This window comes from Argiope bruennichi, chromosome 8 (assembly GCF_947563725.1).
Source record: "Argiope bruennichi chromosome 8, qqArgBrue1.1, whole genome shotgun sequence".
Lineage (NCBI taxonomy): Eukaryota > Metazoa > Arthropoda > Arachnida > Araneae > Araneidae > Argiope > Argiope bruennichi.
This window is the reverse complement of record NC_079158.1, coordinates 38,018,254-38,039,827: the sequence shown is the minus strand read 5'-3', so window position 1 is coordinate 38,039,827 and position 21,574 is coordinate 38,018,254. Positions and strand designations below refer to the sequence as shown.

Below are 21,574 nucleotides of genomic sequence, written 5' to 3'. Positions count from 1 at the left end.
AATTTGCAGAAAATTGCAATTCATACCAGCAGCTTCTCTTTTATTTAACAATTTCGATTGCCTTCATTTTCCAATTGAAATATTTGGCTAATTTCCTTACTGATTTTCTACATCTTGTTTTAGATTCAGAGGAAAATTGTTTTTTGCTCAATGCTAAGTAAACATGATTGTTCAAATCCCCACTTGGCTGAATGATAAAAGGTTGCTTGGTTTAAATTTTATTTCAGATACAAATTTCTTCCTTGCAGTTGAATAAGTGATAAATAGTAATGGAAGGTTAGTTATATTAACGTCTCGTTTTTAAGCAACACTAGGCCTGTTTTGTGACCGACCTCGTAATTTTAAACCGCGGTTAGATGACGAGGACGACACCTGAGCTTGTATACACACTCCTCTCCAAACTTCCACACCAGTAGATGATGTTTGGTCCTGACGGATTTAATGTGCACCAGATCTGAGTACACGACGGTTCTTCGTTGGGTCGGGTCTCGAAGCCCTCCTGTTCCGAGGTCGAGACCTTGCCACCACGTCCCCGTAAGGAGAGGTTAAATCTACGAGCTAGGTATGACACCTATCAAAAATTGCAATTTTAAAGTAATCTGCCTGAACTTTACATAGGATTAATCTCGTGGAGTCACTCAATCTTACAATATCAATATATTTAGTGTTAAAATATTACAAATATCATTGATGTTTAAGATTGTGCATTGTCATGTATTATATAAACAAAATGTATATAAAGTACCTGTTTAAACATTTTTAAATTTAGCAACTTAAACAAAAAAAATTAAAGGTATGAATTGAAATGAATCAATGTTGTAAGATAAAAATTAAAAGTGGGCTATACTGTAACTAGTAGAATCACTTACAATATATAGATTTTTTTTTTTTTACTATAAGCCAACAGCAACTGAAAATCACAGTGTATGCAATAATATCCATAAATACTTCGGTGTATTTTGCAGTACAATTACAGTAATAGTCAAAATTATGCAAATCATTCAGAAAAAAGTTAATTTTGAAAATTTGCCTCATAGTAACAGTTTTTGTACTAATGCCATAAAGTTATATAACATTTTAAGGGTAATTTAACTAAGAATGTAATGCATTCTATCACGTTCAATTATTTTTATTTCTTTAAAAAAATAATAACTAGAAGAAAGGGGCATACCTTGCTTTAGTTGCTGAACATTGGGCAAGTTGGATGTCATGCTCTAGTCATTTGAAAAGCAAGCCAACATTTTTTTTAACCTAAACAACTTTTTTTTAAAATTGTTTTAATATTTTTTTAAATAGGGGATTTTGTCTCCATTTTAGTTGAAGAGGAAGAAAAATTCAGTAAATCAGGGTTTGACTGTAATTAAATCATGGCGTCACATTATAACAACTGAAGAACTCTATGTGACATAGTTGGGTAGTCTTTAACATCAATTGTGTCTAAGTTTTAATTGCCATAAGTGAAAATATCATTATTCCTACTATTCTAATATAAAAACCCGTTATTAAATTTTTTATTAAACCATTTTAAAATATAAAATTTTATGGTATTTCTCTTAGTAAAATTGTTATGAGCCATTAAATCTAAATTTTAAAAAATGCAATACTTTCATAAAATTTCTACAATTTTGGCCATTATTGTACATAAAAATAAATTGTGATAAAAAAATTTCAGTTTTGGCAAAAAGAGAGACCAAAATAGTAAAAAGTGTTTATTTCATAAACTGTACACATATTGCTCAGTATCAGCACAAAAATATGTTATAAAATATTCAATATATTATTTGCTATGTACATGCTTAAAAATTTCCAAGTTAAATTTTATCAATACAAATATTTGTTCACAACTTTAGGACATTCAGAAACAAAAACATAAAACCATTACAAGCATTAAACTGCCTTCTTCATAGATAAGCCAATTTAAAATAACAAAGCCAAGTCTTTGGTAAATATAAGAAAATTTGATTCCCTTTAATAATTTTTCACTTTTTGTGCTGAATATGGGAAACAGATATGTATTTAATAAATATATGTAAATAATGCAGCTAATTTTATGACCCTGAATAATACAGTTAAGATTTTGATTGTAAAATTTTTCATAATATAAATTTCAACATCAGAAAAGAAAAATTATAAAACTGCCATTTGAAAATAAAAATTATAGCTAATTTTTGTAAATATTCCAATTTTTGATATTTAAGTAATTATAACATACACTAAGACTTGTGGAATTTCTTGCTAGAATCCTTAGAATGATCTAAGAGTAGCTGGCAGGGTGTGAATTGATTTCCATACAGTTCTTGGAACTGTTCCATCCATCGTACAATTTTATCTGCTCCATAAGTATCCACATAGCGGAATGGACCTCCATGGAATGGTGGGAAACCAAGTCCAAATACTGCACCAATATCTCCTTCCAACTGCAAAGAGAAAAAGTATTCATTAATTAATCAAATTATAGTGAAACAAAAAAAAATTTATTAAATACAATGGGTGATCAGTTGATAAGCATAATTTAATAAGGTAGGTTTGTGCAGTCATTTTATTTTATACAAAACTTAGCTAAAAATTAAAATTTATAACATTCGAGTTACTGAAATTTGAAATATCAAAAAAGTTGAAACTGCTTTTATGCGAGAAGAAAATATACTGCTACCATGAAGCAGGTAGCATTATATTAGCTCTCATATAAGGTAATGTTACATGTTTTCTGCACAAAACTACATTTTTCAAGAACAGAAATTAGAGATAATGCTAAATAGGTAATGTCCTTATTTGAGAATACTTGTGAGATGTTCATTTTGAAATGTTCATATATGAATTCAAATTTTATATAAAATTATGAATAAATACATGAAGCATATTGGATAAATATGACTAATGATTTCATTAGAATTTTAATCTTTAAGAACATAAAACAATCCCATATTAAAGTAAAAATAAATGGCATTTTGAACATATAAAATTAATCCTATGAAGGTAGCTGTTTTTCACCATGCAATTTGTAGTTCTGAAAGGAAGCAAGATGCTACTGATTCAATATATTTTTTTTTGGGGGGGGGGGTTCAAAATGAAAAGTTTTAGCTTTTTAATAGAAAACCGTAAAAATGATGCCCCATTTTTTAGACTAATTTGCTTAAAAAAGTTAATAAAAATACAGGAATTTTGAAATTGCATATTTCCCTATAGGATACATTAGTTACCCAATTTTTAAACAATGTATCACATTCTATAAGCAAGTTATTACAATTTTATTAACAAAAATAAAAGGAATCTGTAAAAAAATCAATTCTTTTTAGAATTAGTAAATAATTATACTTACAGGATTTGCTAAAATTCCTTCTTGTAAACAAAGTACTGCTTCATTCACAAACCTTGTAACTAATCTCATTTGAAGCTCTTCATCAGTGCATCTATATTAAGAAAAATTAATAAATGCTGAAATTTTTGAAATGAAATGTGAAAGAATATATAGCTCATGTAATCAAGAAATATTTATAAAAAAATGGCATAATTAACTTAATATGATAAACAATTTTAACATCATTTATTAACTTGGCTAATCAATTTTAATATACTTCTATAAGCAAAATGGATCAAACATTAAAAAAACAATTCATACTACAAAAAACTTGAAAATTTAATTAAGATTCTAGTGATCTTGACGATGCCTTTGATCTAGAATTACAGAATGTCTACTGAAATTTGAGATATTGCAATTATGTAAAAAACAATAAGAATTCTTTAGCTTTATTCCTTTATAAAATGGCCAAATAAATAGCCTGATACTTGAAGCATGCACACTGTTTTAATAATATGTAGTTTCCATTTTTAAACAAATATAAAAAAAATGAAGTAATTTTTGCACACATTAAAAAATATATATATTCTTACTCTTTAGGAGCTGCTACTTTGTATTTTTTTATAATCTCTTCTGCTTGCATGTTAACATCTCGTTCTTTAACTCCAGGAGTATACACAAAACATCCTTTACCAGACTTGCGACCTAAAATAACAAATTCAAGAATCAGAAAATTTTTTTAGGAAATAATTTTTTCTAAAAATATCAAAAACACTAGTGCATAACTGCTAAATTTAAGTTTCATTGGAAATTATTTTCTTACATATCAATTTGTTTCCTTATATATCAATTAATTTTATCTATATGGCAAAATGCCTAAAATTTCTAAAAATATTTAATGCAAATAAATAAAAGATATATATGAAATTTCTTGTTCAATTCAGTGACTAATAATGAGGAAGAAAATTGGAGACATGTCTCATTATCATGAACCATTGTTCAATTTTTTAAAAACAGATATTGAAAAAGCTGCAGACACAAAACTGAACAGAGAACTGGTGAAAATATCAGCAATCAGTTTCAAATTAATTAAATTAAAAATGTCAAATACTTTATAGATTTATGCCAGTGTTTAATTTTGCAACTATTATTAATGAATAATCTGAATACTATAATTGTTTTTATCAGATGAGGATTACGTTCATTTACTAATAAAGTATCAATAATAAAGTAATAATTTACTAATAAAGTATCAATAATAAAGTAATAATTTACTAATAAAGTATCAATAATAAAGTAATAATTTACTAATAAAGTATCAATAATAAAGTAATAATTTACTAATAAAGTATCTTACTAATAAAGCATCAAGAAGCATTTATGGTCAAATTTACAGGAGAGTTTTATCCAGCATTCATTTCTGAATCAACAAAAATAAACTGAACAATATATTTTGCATTAGATGGGCATTTATTTCATTATGTAAAAGATAACAAGGTAGGGCATCCTAACGTTCACACACTAGCTGTTGCTAGTCTCTAAATATCCTTAGATGGAGTAATTTCAATTTTCTATATATTTTTGTGTTTTAATCAGATTTTTTGTGTCTTTCACAGTAAGAATTTTTTAATAGTAACAAAAAGAAAAATAACTGTTGTTTCAATGGAATAACTTGAGGAATAGCCAAATGAAGCCAAGTATTACAAGAGATTGAATCAACTATAAAATACACTGAAAAATAAAAGGAAGCTTAAAGGGTCGATAAGATCAGTTTCATGAGATGGTGTGAATAGCTGCTAGAAAGGATTAATATGAAGAGAAAGAACTTGCTATCATATTTTTTTAGGAAATAAAAAAGAAGCCTAACTGATTTATCTTCATAGATGGAATTCATTATGATTTTAGTTTTCTTATTAAGAAGGGCTTAGATAATTAGTTTCCTGATTATATAACATCTTTTTATCTTATATCAAGGAAAATATTAAGAAGGTATCACATAAAGCATTTAATATAATTATGAAACATTAGTTGGCTTGAATTTGACCTTGATTAATCCTTATAGACATGCATTTTTTTTTTTTTTTTTTTTTTTTTTTTTAGCTGATCTACTTAGGTTCAACCTTTTTTAAATCCATCTGCAAAAATTTCCTAAGATTTTATTGATATAACTTAATAAATTAGTTATTATAAAGACAGGTCAAGAGATATCAGAATAAAATACATCGGCATCTTTTTAACAAAAGAGCATAAGTATTTCTTTTAACAAAATAAGACTTAAAATATGCAATGCAATTTTTCAAAAACAATGCATCTAAAACATAGAATGGTTACTGAATTTTAAAACCATTATATACTAACAAATGTGTCTTTTAAAAAGAGCTTTTTATTCCATATGTGAGAAACAGGAATTTGTGCGGTATGAAGAATTTTTATCATAACAAATATGAAAACAAAATTCGATAAATTTTGAAACAGTATTCATTACTGAAGTAATTTTCAATAGATAATTTGAATCTGAACTCCACTTAGTGTTAATATAGAAAGAGAAAATATGTCTTGCAAACAAAATATACAAATAAATAAGCCCAGAATTCAAATAATAATTCTAAATTGGTAAAAAGAAAGAAACTACATAAATTTATTACCTAAGAATCCTGCTGACACCATATCCTTCAGAACATTAATGTTAGTCTTTCCAATAAAGCGCTCTCCAAAGACACCGGATAAATACTCTGAAATATGAGCCCCTACATCCAAACCAACTTCATCGGCTAATGTAGCTGCTCCAACAGGGAATCCAAATTGCTTGGTTATTGCATCAAGTTTCTTGGGACTAATACCTTCCTATAATACATTTTTTTTAGAATTAATGATAAATCTCTAGTTTTATTTTTAAATTAATATAAAACAGTTTAGGAATATGAATAATCTATTAATTAGTTATACAGTAAGATTGCCTTCCTATAAAATATTTTTTGCAGAATTAAAGATAAATCTTATGATTTATTATTAAATTAATACTAGTACTAATTAGTAAGAATTATATTAAATTAAATTAATAAGAATATGAATAATCTATTAAATATTCATTCAATAAGATTATCTTCCTATAAAATGCTAATTGCTAATGCCTTCTCATAAAATATTTTTTGCAGAATCTCAAGTTTTATTATTAAATTAATACCAGTACAAATTAGAAATATGAATAATCTGCTAATTATTCATACAGTAAGATTTTAAAAATCCACTGAATCTCATTCAGGTGAAACAAATGAAACAATAAACATTAAAGTAACTTTACAGGAGTTTTCAAAAAAAAAAAAAAATGTAACTCTGTAAAGCTTTTACTAAAAATCATTGGTAACAATTATTTTAATTATACAAATAATATTTTTTCCATCTTTAAGATAACATTCAATTTTCCTTACCAAGATTTTAAAACTACAATATATTAAACTCTTTCTTCAATTTGTTCTCGTTTACAACATTTTTATCACATTTACAAACATTGAAAGAGCAATTCAAAAATAGCTAATTTTCAAAATAGAAGCAGTTTCTTTATATCAATAGAAAATCCTGCATCTTTAAAAAGCTACTTTTTTCTATTCATGGTATATTAAAATATTTTTAGGATTGAGACTGACTCCTGCAAAGTGGTTCAATTACCTTATTAGATAAATTTAATTTAATAATTTGGTTAATTAATAATTAAATAAGAAATCAAGACACACCACTTTATGTGAGATAAGGAACTGAAGCATCAAGTTTCTGTCTTATTGAAAAATTTTAGAACTTATGCTAACTGCCATAATTTTATACGTAGATTGAGATGAATTTGGCAAGAAGCATTTTTCACATAGCCCTAGAAAAGGTTAAAATCAATTTTCAATCATAATTAACATTCTTAAATTTATTAGCTAAAGAACAGCATTTTATATAGATGGAAGTTTCAACTAATTGGCTTTAAAGTGTGATGCAGAAATAATCTTCAGTAGTTCATATTTTTTTTTATGTTAAAGTAGGAAGAATAAATTAACCAATAAAATATTAATAATAGTTTTATTGTGAGAACAGAAAAGAACTCAATTAAGTTTGGAAAAAAAAATATTAAAGCCATTTGATGACAAGAATTGCATAATAATAAATATATGAGTTATAAAAATAGACATAACAAGAAATTTCCAAATGCATAGAGTGCTAATATTTAGAGCCAAATGTAAGTATTTCAATACTGGTATTTGTTGAATAGAGCCAATATACCATAACACATCAATCCAAAGTTCTATTATGTACTCACCTGCATTAAGTAAACTACTTCAAAAAGCATGGGTGCCAGAATTCGTGTTGTGTAAAACCCAGGACCATCTTTTACTACAATAACAACCTTTCCTTGTTTCAGGCCCACATCAACAGCAGCTGCAGCTGTGTCTTTTGAGGTAGTATCAGTAGTAATAATTTCTAAAAGCTGCATTTTATCCACAGGTGAAAAGTAATGCATTCCAATGACCTAAGAAAAAAGGAAATAAACAATAATATAAACAAAGATATTTTATCATTAGATATAAATATTATTTTAATTTCTAATTATGCTTAAAATATTCCTTTAAGGATTTAAATTTCATAATCTTTAAAATCATTTTAATTTGAACAAAAATGCAAGTGCACTTTAAATTTAAAATTATTATTTCTAGACTTATTTTTTTTATTATTTTGTTCATAAATAGAAATTAAAATACAAAGAAAAAGGTAGCTCTTGCTTGAATAATAATATTCACAGATAACTGGATATTTCCAATCAAACATGTATTCAACATATGTTTAAATGCAAAATAAAATATTTATATTCCATAGACATAAATATTAAAACTGCTTAAAAGAAAGTTTTGACAACAGAAAGGAATTGCACAATCCTTTGTGAAATATTGAAAAAGCCCTGTAAAGAATACATTTATGGCTCAAAAGATAAGTTTTCAATAAATGTTGGCAAAAATTTCATTTCTCACGAAAGACTCACATTTTATTACCTTCAAATTAATTACTAAAAATAATAAAAAGTTTCTTCTGCCATTCCAGAAATTACTTTATTTCTCATTTTTCTAAAATTCTAGGATTTAAAAAAAAATATTTTGCAGTTTTAAAATACAAAGCTTTCAAGAAGCATAAGATGAAATGAGTAAGTAGATGAAAGATAAGTGACTTCTTAAAGAATGTAACATCTCTACATAATGTTATACTATGAAATACTCAGATTTCAATAATATAATATTACATTAGTGCTGATGAAAAAAAAAAAAAAGCTTTATATTTTTCTATTCAAATCCAAGCAGTTTAATTCCGTACAGAAAGATATTCCAGAACTTCCAAATAAAATCCTAAATATTTGATATTGATTAAAAATAAAATTAGCCTGAATAAAACGATTTTCAAAACTTATTCATAAATGAACTAAAAAGAATTTTATTAAGTAATTAATATCTACCTTTTAAAGTTTAATTAATAATTCTTTTGATAAATATTATGGAGCCATGAAAACTTTCTATAATTCATAATAAGGTAATGCCAATGGTATAGAATGAATATTTAATTAATTTAATCAAATAATTCATAATCAGGTCCTAAAATATATTAAAATTGTGTATTGCAATCAAGAATTTAGCTTGAACGGATACAGAAATCTGATACATAAGGAAGTGGTTAAAAAAACTGATTATAAGATTTCAACTTTCCAATTATTCTTAAAATATTCCTTTATGGTTTTAAATTTCATTTAATATTTAAAATCATTTTAATTTGAACAAAAATACTAGTGCACTTTAAATTTAAAATTGTTACTTCTAAACTTTTTTTAATTAAATTATTTTATTTAATTAAATTCAATAAAAATAAAGATTTTTTTTCTCTACCAGCAAAAATATTTAACATTTTTAAACCTCATTTTTTTCTTTAAAAACTTTTCAGTAATAGCAATTTATTATTGTTATTAAGAATTTTTTAAAATAGGATTAATAAGTGTTGAAACCATAATCGAACAGAAAAAAATTCTTTTAAAGCTTACCTTGTCTGGCTGCTTACTAGCTTCAGCAATTTTATGAATAGGCAGAGCAGATGTGTTTGATGCGATGATGCAGTGCTGAGGAACATGCTGTTCAACTTCTTTTATTACTCTATGTTTAATGCCAAGATCTTCAAAAACAGCTTCAATAATAATGTCAACATTTTTGAATTTACTGTAATCCAAAACCCCATTCAGTTTAGACATGTACCGATCTCTTTCATGTCTACAAGAAAGAAAAAAACATTATTGTAAAAGTATGTAAAACTAAAAATAACCTTTAAAGATCAGAAAATAGTAATTAAAAAAAATTAGAATTATGCACTTACGAGGAAATTCTTTTCCTTTTAACACCTGAATCTAATCCTTTGTATATTTGGTTTATTCCCTTTGCAAGACTTTCGTTACTGATATCTTTTAATAAAACATCGTATGATTTATCAACACTAACTTGAGCTATGCCAGCACCCATCAAACCAGCTCCCAAAACAGCGACAGTTCTAAAAAAGAAAGAAAGAAATTAAAACTGTTTTGCAAATAAACAAAAATATTAGTAAAAATTCACACACAAACACATAAAGGGTGTCCCAAAAAAAGGGGAATAAAATTTATTTCCTTAAATATTATAATTAAAGATATGAATCTAATTGCAAAGCCTCATTGAATAAGATAGCCAATTGAATGAATATGCTTTGGTTTCTATAGAACTTGTTATTAAAAAGTTACAAAACTGAAATTTTTATACAATAATTAAAGTAATAAAAAAAAACCAAGCAGAATTTTTTTTTTTTTTTTTTTTTTTACTCATCTATAAGTATACTAAGCTTTAACATCTAATTTCAGAGATATTAAAAGACAGATTTATTGATTGGGGCATTTTATTGTAAATATTACCAATAGCAGGCATTACCTTATAATCTTTCAAACAAAAAATTTTACCATATGAAAGAATATGGAGCAGTGTTTTACATATTAGCATTAAATTATAATGGTCTTAATTTTTTTTAATAGATATGATAGTTATTGCATCAAAAAAATTTTATAAAGAATTCAACAAGACAGAATATTTATAAAATATGTCAGAATGTTAAAGAAGACAAAGAAATTCAGAAATGAAGAAAACAATAATAAATATTTCTTATAGAGGTTCAACAACAGTTTAGAACAAATCATGACAAATAATCCATACCTAGCCACATTAGAAAAAAATTGGAACAATGTTTTCATGAAGCAATGAGTGAAGAAATTGCATGCGATAACTCTTTACTAAATTTAGCGGTTTGTTTAAATTGTATTAAAATCAATTTTTCAATTTAATTCAAAATTTCTCAAATATAATTTTAAAAAATAGCTTGCTTAACACCCTCCCCCCTTCTTTTTTGTATCTGAATGATGAAATAAACTTTCTGCACAATCTATCAGTAAATTGTCTCCCACAATGCACATCTTTTGCCTCTAAGGAAGCCATAAAAACTAATCTTATTTTAATAAAATACATTTTTTTTTACTTGTTACTGAATAATGTAAACAACTCAGGGCACGCCTTATCAGTGCATAAATTATGAAAAGTAGCATTCTGCATATCTTTGGCTTCCAAGCAGATTACTTATAATCATGATTCTCTGACAAATAAATGAATGTCTTTTTAAAGATCCGTTGTTGCTTAAAACTACTTAATTTATTCTTACACGAATGATTTTAGATTACAGCTTAGAAATGACTCATTTTGGAAAGAATTTCAATAAAAAATTGTAATTATGTCAATATATCTAAAAACTTCAGAAGTAACAATCTGTCTGTTTCATAATAAGCAAACCCAAAAAAGAAGATAATGCAGATATTATTTTGAATATAATAATATGTTAGAAAAATAATAGTTTGTAAGACATTAAATCCTTTTACTAAGAAACTGTTAATTAGTTTTTAAAAATTATATCTAAATTACTAGCATTGAAATAAAGTAAAAATCTAATCACACAGCATAATAACAGCATAACACATTTATGGCTTGCAAAAATGAATGGGTCTGTAAGGAAATATTTATTCCTTTTTGTACATCAATTGAACCAGTATACAAACTAACTTGTTTTTAGCTCATTATAGAAAATATTAGTTATATTATTTTGTACAGTAAATAAATGCCATTAAGGTATTGTTAGTTTTTATAGTAAGGCCTTGTTGATTCTTTCAAACAATTTTATAATACTGGTATTCCATCAAGTATATGACTAAATATAATAATAGCATATAATTATCACGATTTCTTTTTAAACCAATGGAAGCTTCCTCCTCTTTTTTACACATTACTTTTTTATACATAATAATATTTTTTACACATTCAGCAAATGAAACTAAATTATAAACATATTGCTTATGAAAAATTTAGAGCACTTAATAAATTTTAAAAAAAAAACTATCATTCAATATTTGATATCATTCAATATAATGATATCAAAAGTTTAATTCAGACCTAAACATTCATTTCTTACTTAGGTGGGTTTGTTGGTGTTCCAAAGCGATTTTTCTTGCAAAGAGTTTGTCCAGTATACAAACCAATTAAAGCTTTTGAATGAGTAGTCATGCCTAATTCACCAAATCCATCACATTCTGCAGCGTACCCAGCATCTAATCCTTTTTCTAAACCTGTTCTAAAAACCTTTAAATAGAAAAGATATTATTTACACAAGGAAATAATAGATATATTTAAAAAATGAAATCTAAAATCTATTTACTATATTAGAAATTCAAATAATACATTTAAACATATCAATAAATTAATAACACAAAAAAAATTATTGAAAAAGAAGGAAATGGAAATATATTTGCAAATTGGTAAAAAGAAATCTAACCTCTAATATTTTTAAAGGTGCTGGATACAATCCACTAGTTTGCTTCATTACTTGTGCTTTGGCTTTTGAAAATATTTGATCTCGGACAAATTTGAAACTCAAAGCAGTATTTAAAACCTCTGTAAATAACAAAATATTTACAATACTCAGAAACCTAAATAAAAACAATTTCTAATACAGATATTGAACTGAAAAATCATGCATACTTTGCATTAAAGGTTTTGTTCTACTAATTTTCATTTTTTTCTTGGCTATATCATTTGCAATTTGAACAGCAACTTCTTCTAAATATTCCATAGTTCTTTCTTCAGGGCTTTTTATACCAGGTCCTAAATAAAAAAATATTGTAGTCATTTATTCAATAAATCAAGTGCTGTAAATGAGACAAGAAAGAAGTTTTCACATTTATATATAACTTACCCAATGGATCAACCAATAAATCTACTAGTCCCAATTTTTTAGCTTTGTCAGGTCGCACTGTCTTCCCCGTCAAGATCATATCCAAGGCATCAGGTAATGAAATCTAATGTAAATTCAGAGGAAATATACTTTTAAATATAGATACTATTATATATTGTACACATTTATAAAACTGCAGCCTAAGAAATTTCTTCAAACCACAAAGTTAAAAATATATTTTAAAACTTAAAAAACAAGAATATCAATATACCTTGTCAATTAAATGTCAATATGTCAATTAAATCTACGAATCTAACTTCAGAGATGTATTTAATCTATCTATTAAACTATACAAGAATCAACAAGTAAATTACGCAACAGCTTAGTTATATTAATCTTCCATTTTTAAGCAAAGTAAGGATTATTTTGAGAAGCACCCCATAATTTTTCAGATATCATCATTTATTATAATGATTTTATTCAGGAACAATTTATTTATATTACATTAACCTCCCAACTTGAAGTAGCACAAGAATTATTTAGAAATGGATCTCATAATTTTTCAGATGTCGAAAACTACACCATCGCTGGCACTCAATTTTGGCACCTTCAAATTTTTATATCACATCAAAAAGAAGATTAAGCAATAGCTAATAAAAAAAACATTTCAAGTTTGTGCCTTCATTTCATTACTTTAAACCAAAGGCTTCTTAAGTTAAGGTTTCAAGCAGCAAATGAAGTTGTGTACATGCATTTTGTTTTAGAATCTTATTTTTCAATATTTTGAAGCAAAAAATTTAATTTTAAAAACATTTTGGCATTACAAACTTATTAATAATATAAATAGCAACTTTTTTATAGTTTACCATTATTTAAAGCTTTATTTTCCATTTTATGTCATTTTTTACTAATGTATTGATTCAGTTTTACAGAAATATTAACTTTATTTCCCATTTTATGTTATTTTTTTTTTTATCAATGTATTGATTCAGGTTTAGAGATTACAAAAAAAAATGATATTGATAACTGTTTTGTTAATTTGATAATAATAAACAAAAAAGGTTATTATATATAATTATTAATAAATTTGTAATACCAAAATGGTTTTTTTAATGAGATTGAACCAGAAAGGGGTCAAAAGTGGGGAAATTCAGGATAGTTTATAATAAGGTAAGGCAGATTTCAACCTGTACACTTAATTATTTAGAGCTTTAAATGAAAATTTTTAAGAAACTCCCATAACTGTATTAAAATTGAATGTTTTTATTTCAATTCTTTTCTGATTGTTAGTCATTAACCTATAATTAATTTCTTAAATATTATTGAATCTTATAATCAATGTTTCTCAAATTTACTACTAAATGACACTATAATATGAAATTAAAATTTAATTCAATAACATTAACTGATAACTAAATTCTGGAAATGCTAAAAAAATGTATTGTCATTTAAAACACACACATGCACAATATCTGAATACAAAGAGAAATTCAATCTTTACAAACATCAAATAGGACATATTAAAGAGAATTGTGTAAAAGTTCTTGTAGATAAAAATGTATAATTTTCATCTCCCAAATAAAAATATGGGCTAAAATCAAATAAAACTATTCAAAACAATTATTATAACTCACAAGTCTTGGTAATCTTTGAGTACCTCCAGCTCCAGGAAGAAGCCCGAGAAGTACTTCAGGCAGACCTAATCCAGTTTTTTTATCTTTCACAGCAATACGATAATGAGTAGCTAATGCAACCTTAAAAAAATAATAACTTAGTTACAGAAACAATTGAGCTTACTTAGGAAAATAATATGAATGATAAACTATTAAAATTAATAATGAATTAATATGAAAAGTATAACATTATCGTCAGTGACAGCTTAAGTTGAGAGCACAATGAAAATTATTTGGTAAATCATTGAACAGATCCAAATGGAATCATACACACATAACTGAATTCTATTTTTAAATTCAATAATCTCTATTGCAGAAAATGAAGTTTTATATTTAAAGCTAATTTTCTAAGAATATTTGCTATATTTTATTTCATTTAAATATATTTTCTTGTCCATGATTCCACCAAATTATTTGACCTTAACACCATTTTATTTTAATAGTTTTACTTAAATTCTGTTTATAAGGTCATGAAAACAATCCCATGATAGCATAGTGATATTAAAAATGTAATATCAAGTTCAGCTATCTTCTTAATTTCATTTTATTGTAACTCTTCTTTTTCATTTTTCTTATGGAAAGAATCTGTTATGTTAAACAGATTCCTTTTTCCTCGCTTTTTCAGAATAGAAAAAAATTATGCAAATATAGATTCGATGGAACAATGAAAACAGTTTAAATTTCAGGAGAACAATGTAATTTACTGTAGGAAATACAGCAAATAAATAAACTGCCAGAATTCAGAAAAACTTGAGTAGTTATTAAATTAGCCTCATTAAAAAGACAATTTTTAAAAATTTTAAAACACTGCTAAATTTATTTTTATGCAATAATCGGGCACAGAAAAGATTCCACCTTTTAAATTAAAATTCTGTATAAAGTTTTTAAAAAACATCCAACTTAAATGCACATTACAACACTATAAGGTATATATGTGCCAAATTTGATAGTTATAGGTCAAACAGTTTGTCCAATAGAGCACTAACATACATATATAGACATTCATTTTTATTACAAGCAGAGACAAAATTGATTTTATTTCATGATGCTCTCTCTAAGATTTTAATCTTCTAAGCAATTATTTTGATTAAATAAATATAAATAAAAAAATGAGCTTTTAATGCAGATAAGGATGTGTTTTGGATCTTAATAAAATTATCATTGTAATTCAAAATGAATGAGCTGGTATTCTTTTAACAACAAAGTTTATTGGTTTGATGCTTTGGAAATGAAGATATTCAATCAATAAAACAGTTCAAAACAAATCCTTGTTCCCAACTGACTAAATTTAATTTTTAAAAAAAGAGAGCAAGGTAAGGTATTATATTAATTTCAAAGAAATAGCTATCAATACATATATACATCAGCAATATATATTCTCAGATTTCACATTTAAAGAACATTTTATAAATGAAATCTAAAAAAAAATGTAAGCCAATTTCTACTTTCGCAAGAACTGAACTTGCATTCTTCACCTTCACATGAAAAGTACTGAAATCTTTCCATTTTACCGATTGAGCTACTGCTTGTTGATTTCAATTTTCATTACAAACTGTTAAAACTCTATTTAAAGTATTAAAAATTAATTAAATTTAATAATTAATGAATCAATATTTAAAAAAATTGTATTAACATCAAGTGTAATCCGCTACAAGTTTTAAAAAATGTATTTGAACTTGAGTGGATGAATAAAAAGTATTTTATTAATGATTGAACATTTGAACAAGATATATAAATATATAAAGGGTAAGTGTGAACTAATAGTAGGTATTGAAAAATATATACAAGTAACACAGAGTAACCTGCTTCTGTACTAAAAAATGGAAAAAGATATTTAAGCCATTTAGAAGTTTAAGACATGTAATAAGATTAATCATATCATTAACAAGTGATGTAGTGATTTGTAGTGTCCTACTTATTGTCAACTTAAAATTGATGTATGAATCAAATGAAAAATCCATCAAGTGACATAAGAATATTCCAAAAGACTAGGATAACAACTTGCTTACCTCTAAACCACCTCCTAAACATGTTCCCATAATGGCAGAGACTATAGGTTTTTCACTTTTCTCTATTTGCATTAAGACATCTTGTCCAGCTTTAGATAAGGTACATATTTCTTCCTTTGTTTTACATGCTTGTAACATTCTGGAAGAAAAAAATTATTAGTACAAAGAATTTTAAGTAAATTTCTCATAATCCTAGGTTTTCATATAAGAGATGAAATTTCTTGCAACTACTCATTATACAATAGTAAATGTCTAATAATATTAATGTGTATATATGTGTTGGACATTCGTCAAGTAGACTATTTATTTTAAGTTTGAAATTTGGTATTAATATATTAAGATATTGGCGCATTTATATATATATATATTAATGATTTCAATTGTTATTACGTAGATTTTTTTTTCTTCAATTTTGAGAATTTAAAAAAAAATATATTATTTAAGAATATATTTAATTGTTGCAATGAAATTCAAATCATTTTCATTGTTTTATCGATATTTAATCATGTAAATTTCATTCATTGTTGAAAGCTGTAGAAAAAGTTCTGTTTATTATCTCTGCATCTTACATGGGAAATCAGGAAGTGGAATTAATTACAGTAAAAGACAATATTTATTAAAAGAAAAATGATCCAAACAATTACTTGTTACTATGTCATCACAAGATTTATATGACTTAGAAATGTTCAAGTAGAAAGAACAGATACAAGGTTATAAAAATATATGCACTTTAATGTTCGTCACAATTTGACACTTAAAAATACTCTATTAAGGAATTATGAACATAAAATTCTGCAATAGATTTAAATGAAATTAATCTTTACAAATATTGCCAACAAACTAGTTGGTTGCCACTAGTGACTAGTTGCCAATAAAAATATTTCTGCAATTTTAATAATTTAATCATATTTTTTGTCATTATAAAAATAAAGTACTGTAACAGTTTGAAATCTTAAAACATATTTCTTTATATTAATGTTTGAGTCACCAAGAAACATTTAAGCTTTTTTTATTCAGTAATTTTAACATCAAAGATAATTGTTATTTTCAAGTTTAAAATGCCAGAAATTCAGATGCTAAAAAAAATAACAAAATCAGAATTAAAATGTATAAAAATGTAATGAATTATAACTCAGTAAACTATTTTAATATTAAGCTTATATAAATGTATTGAAAATTAATTTATAACCATACATTTAAAATTAATAACATTCAGGTAATATTTTAAGAAAATGCTTGATTTTAAAATTAGTCATTTAATAATCTGTGTCAGTAACTGAAATATAAAATATGAAAAATATTCATCATTGTAGCAAAACATACTAAATACATGTACTGCAAAAAGTTTATTTCCTGATCAGCTCATAGTAATTTTAATAGAAACTAGATAATTTAATATATTTTAAAATTAAAAAATAATATTAAATAACAAACCCTATATCTGCCCCAGCTATGAAATTTCCTGGTTTGCCAGATATTAAAACAGCACTAGTAACTTTAGGATCTGAATATATGCTCTGTAATGTTTCGGTGACTTCTGCCATTAGTTCTCGATGCAAAGTATTAACCTACAATCAAAAGATACAATATTTAAAGTAAAATAATCAATTACATACAAATATTATCAAATTCATAAGCATTATTTCAACATATAATGAACAAAACTCATCAAAACTTAAATTAACATATGTATGCTGCATGAATGGCAGTGCAAAGAATGATATATTGTCACTTGCATTTAGAATAAATTTGTAATGATGAAAGATGGTACATGTGTGCATATTTATTGGTAGAATAATCTGGAAAACTTTAAATATGTAGCCTATATCTTTACTATATATAATATATAGTAAAGATATGACACTGTGACCATGGTGTTATTTTTTTTTTTAATCTTTATTGCTTTGATATACAAATTTAAAACATTAACTGACAAAAATTTACCAAAAAATTAATGTTTATCAATAGTATCATTCAATTGAAATAATTAAATACTACCTGCATCTTTTATTTGGTTTTGGGCCACCCTCAGAAGCAATTATGAAAAACAAATTTAAAAATAATATTTTCAGGTAGCATTTTTACTTATAATATATTCATTAGTGTACATAATGTGTATTTTTCACTTTATGTACAATAATTTTACATAAATAGTTACACAATTTTTGTAATTTTTTTATCAATCTTACAACCCATGTTAAAGAAAAACAAAATTCCAATTTGTAACCTGTCAGTTTAAACAGAACTAATTGTGAGTTAAGAGTAGTATGTAGCTGTAATTCCGTATTTGTAAAAATAATGGTGTACGTGTATCTGATATTGGAAAAATTTTTGTTTGAAATTTTAGTTAGTACACGGTACACAGTTTGGTACACACACGTGGAATACAGTTTGGTGATTGTTATATAGTAATAAAAAGTCGTACACACCATTTCCTCATTGGTTTAGTCGCAGATATCATCAAGTTAAACTTTAATTAACTTTTACATCTACAATTTACTTATTATTTTTTTTTTGTAGGTATGAACTTTAAACAATAACGAATAATAAATACAACAGTATTAATGAATTTTAAATTTCTTTCATATAAAATACTTATGAATTAAGTCTTTTTTATAATATAAGCATTAATATCATTTAATACAGCATAAATAGTAGGAACTTATCTGAAAGTCTTACTGATAAAGTCTTACTTTATTATAAATATGCTGTATTTAAGTAAGATTATTACTTTTTTTTACTTAAATATACTTAGATTGCCAATGTCTGCACTTTAAGTTTTTTAACAGAGTTTTTTATTAGAAAATACAAAAAAATAATAATACATTTTTTTAAAAAATTCATTTTATACCTTTGCACCAGGGGAATCCACTTTAATAACAGCAACACCATTGCTTCTTATTTCTTTTTTAATATGCATTTGAGCTATGAAATAAATTATAATGGCATAAACAAAAGATTTTATTAAAATTTTCATTAAATGGACAACAAATAATAGAATTTCTTAATCTAACTAGGATAATTATGATAAACACTATGGCCAAAATAAAGTATATGGTCATAATATTTTCAATTAAATTACAAAAATATATGAAAAATTAATACAATAGATATTTGTGTATTAGCAACATAACATTGGCAAACCTTTAATTTAACAGCATGCCTTTGCAAAACTTAAAGATTAACGATATATTATTGGTGAGTAGTTTGGTGCAAAACTTTGGCGATTAATTGCTGGCATACATTTAATATGCAAATATCATACAATATTAGTTCAGGATTCCTTAATTTTTAGGAAATGTATACAGATAGAGAAAATAAATTTTAATTAAAATGGCTGTTTTAATATTTTGAAATAGTGTTAATCTTAATAATAATTCCTTAATTTTGATTTAGTATAAAAATATATTACAAAATGAATGAATAAAATCTATTAACTCAATAAATGACATTAAATGATCAACAAAATTTCTTAAATGTATTAAATAATTTGATTTATGTAAGCACTCTCCCCTTCAGACTTCCACCCTTATTAACAGAAAGACATTTAGCTTTCTGTAAATTTAAAGTACATCAGGCCTCCATATAGCAACGATTTTCAATGTAATTTAATCTTAAACCTATTCAAAACATATGACTATTACAAAGCCACTGTTATATTATATAAGATAGTAAGATGATAATGATAAGAAAGGGTTTTATTAAGACATTTAATGCTACTCTCATAAACTATTACAATTAATGACATGTAAACTTAAAACAAAAGAGTTGAAGTTCATAAAATAATGAATTATATCAAGCATAAACTTTGAAGTAAATAATCGAACAAAAAAAACTTTAATTGAACAATAAGACTTTAATTAGAACTTTTAATTGAATAATAAAATAAATAAATTTATATAAAAAATGCTTAAATATTAAAAATATTGCAAAATTATTACATAAAAGAAATTATTTTATCACAAGAATGATAGAATTCAATTCTGAAAAAACTGAAAACTATATTCCCATGGAAATATGTCTGTTATTATGGACATAACTGCTTTAAAAAATGCAATAAACAATTTACTAATTTTATTTAAAGAAACATATGATGAGTCTCTTGATTCAAGAAAATGTAATTTTAATCACTTAGTGCAACAGCCAAGAAATAAGCAACTTCTTATAATCGTTAATATGAGTAATATTGTCATAATCTCTCATATGGAAGATATTGCAATTATGTTAACAGAAAATTAACATTTTCTGTTTCATGTATGAAAGTAGATTTACAATTTGTAAAGGGAAAAAAATAGAAAGAAAATTAATTATTATATTATTTAATTCTCACCGTCAGTATTTTCAAATGATAAAGCAAATATATTCACTTCAAAAATTCTACGGAATTCGGTAACGATTCTACGACGACTACTCTATAATCTCAATATCAATATGAAATTCTGATGCAGTTTTTCCTACTTACTATTTCCTGCTAAGCAGAAATCGGACTTACTTAACTTCAGTAACTAAAATAGACAGAAACTAGAAAAAATATTCATTTACTAACGAATTTCCAGGATTTTTTTGGAATTTGTTAGCAAAGTGGTTTATTTATTCGTGATCAAATCAGCAAATACACTGTTATCAAAAAGATAAGAATAACCCGGCGATTGGAATATGAGCACCAAACTAATTTTATTTTGGAAAAAAACAAATATAAAATGAATTGTATAATTATTTTACCAAACGGTAATTTTATACACAAAATAATTTTGAAATGAATAGTCATGTGAATTGTTGGAAATCTTGATAAGACACTGGAAGATCACCCATTACAAAATGCAATTTTTGAGGAATTAATACATACCTCGCATAATTATTAACTGAGTAAATTGTTTCCTGGTGAATACATTAGAAAATCTAAATAACCCCATTTTTAATTAACGACAAACAAAACCAAATGCGAAAAACAAAATCGTAACCTAACGTTGACCCAACACAAGACAAATATTTCATCCACCCGAACCGACAAGAGACAGCAAGGGGGGAGAAGTAAACAGCAGCAGAGAGGAACAACTTCAAGAAAAAGTGAATTCCTTTTCCGGTTTGCGTGCGCAGATTTTTGTTGTTATTTTAGCAGTTAAGATAATTTTTGTTCTAGTCAATCATATATGGGGTTTTTTTTACACATGTGATAGTTGTATTTTTCTTTTGGTTTGCCGGATTTGTGCTTTATCTAGCAAAATACTTGTAAAAAAATATTTCCCTAAAATTTTTTACGAAAAATACTGTGCTAATCAATATCGCCGTCTTAC

General features: G+C 25.4%; 1 protein-coding gene across 1 annotated transcript; it reads right to left on the bottom strand.

Moving 5' to 3' along the window:
• Positions 1–1,694: 1,694 nt before the first annotated feature.
• Positions 1,695–21,324, bottom strand: LOC129981578 (trifunctional enzyme subunit alpha, mitochondrial-like). The gene is made up of 16 exons (XM_056092478.1): positions 21,127–21,324; positions 19,132–19,205; positions 17,715–17,848; positions 16,281–16,419; positions 14,233–14,352; positions 12,620–12,722; positions 12,406–12,528; positions 12,200–12,318; positions 11,840–12,006; positions 9,680–9,850; positions 9,354–9,576; positions 7,596–7,805; positions 5,944–6,142; positions 3,892–4,003; positions 3,320–3,410; positions 1,695–2,417 (listed from the first exon to the last, which is right to left on the bottom strand). The coding sequence occupies exons 1-16, from the start codon at positions 21,191–21,193 to the stop codon at positions 2,214–2,216; spliced, it is 2,256 nt and encodes a 751-aa protein (XP_055948453.1). The 5' UTR covers positions 21,194–21,324; the 3' UTR covers positions 1,695–2,213.
• Between the last annotated feature and the right edge of the window lie 250 nt (positions 21,325–21,574).

Coding starts and splice junctions, on each gene's coding strand:
- LOC129981578 (XM_056092478.1), bottom strand. CDS start 21,193: ATGGGGTTATTTAGATTTTCTAATGTATTCACCAGGAAACAATTTACT. Junction 16,420..17,714: donor ATAGCTGGGGCAGATATAGG/GTTTGTTATTTA, acceptor TTTTTCTTCCAG/AATGTTACAAGCATGTAAAA. Junction 12,319..12,405: donor AACAAAACCTTTAATGCAAA/GTATGCATGATT, acceptor TGTTATTTACAG/AGGTTTTAAATACTGCTTTG.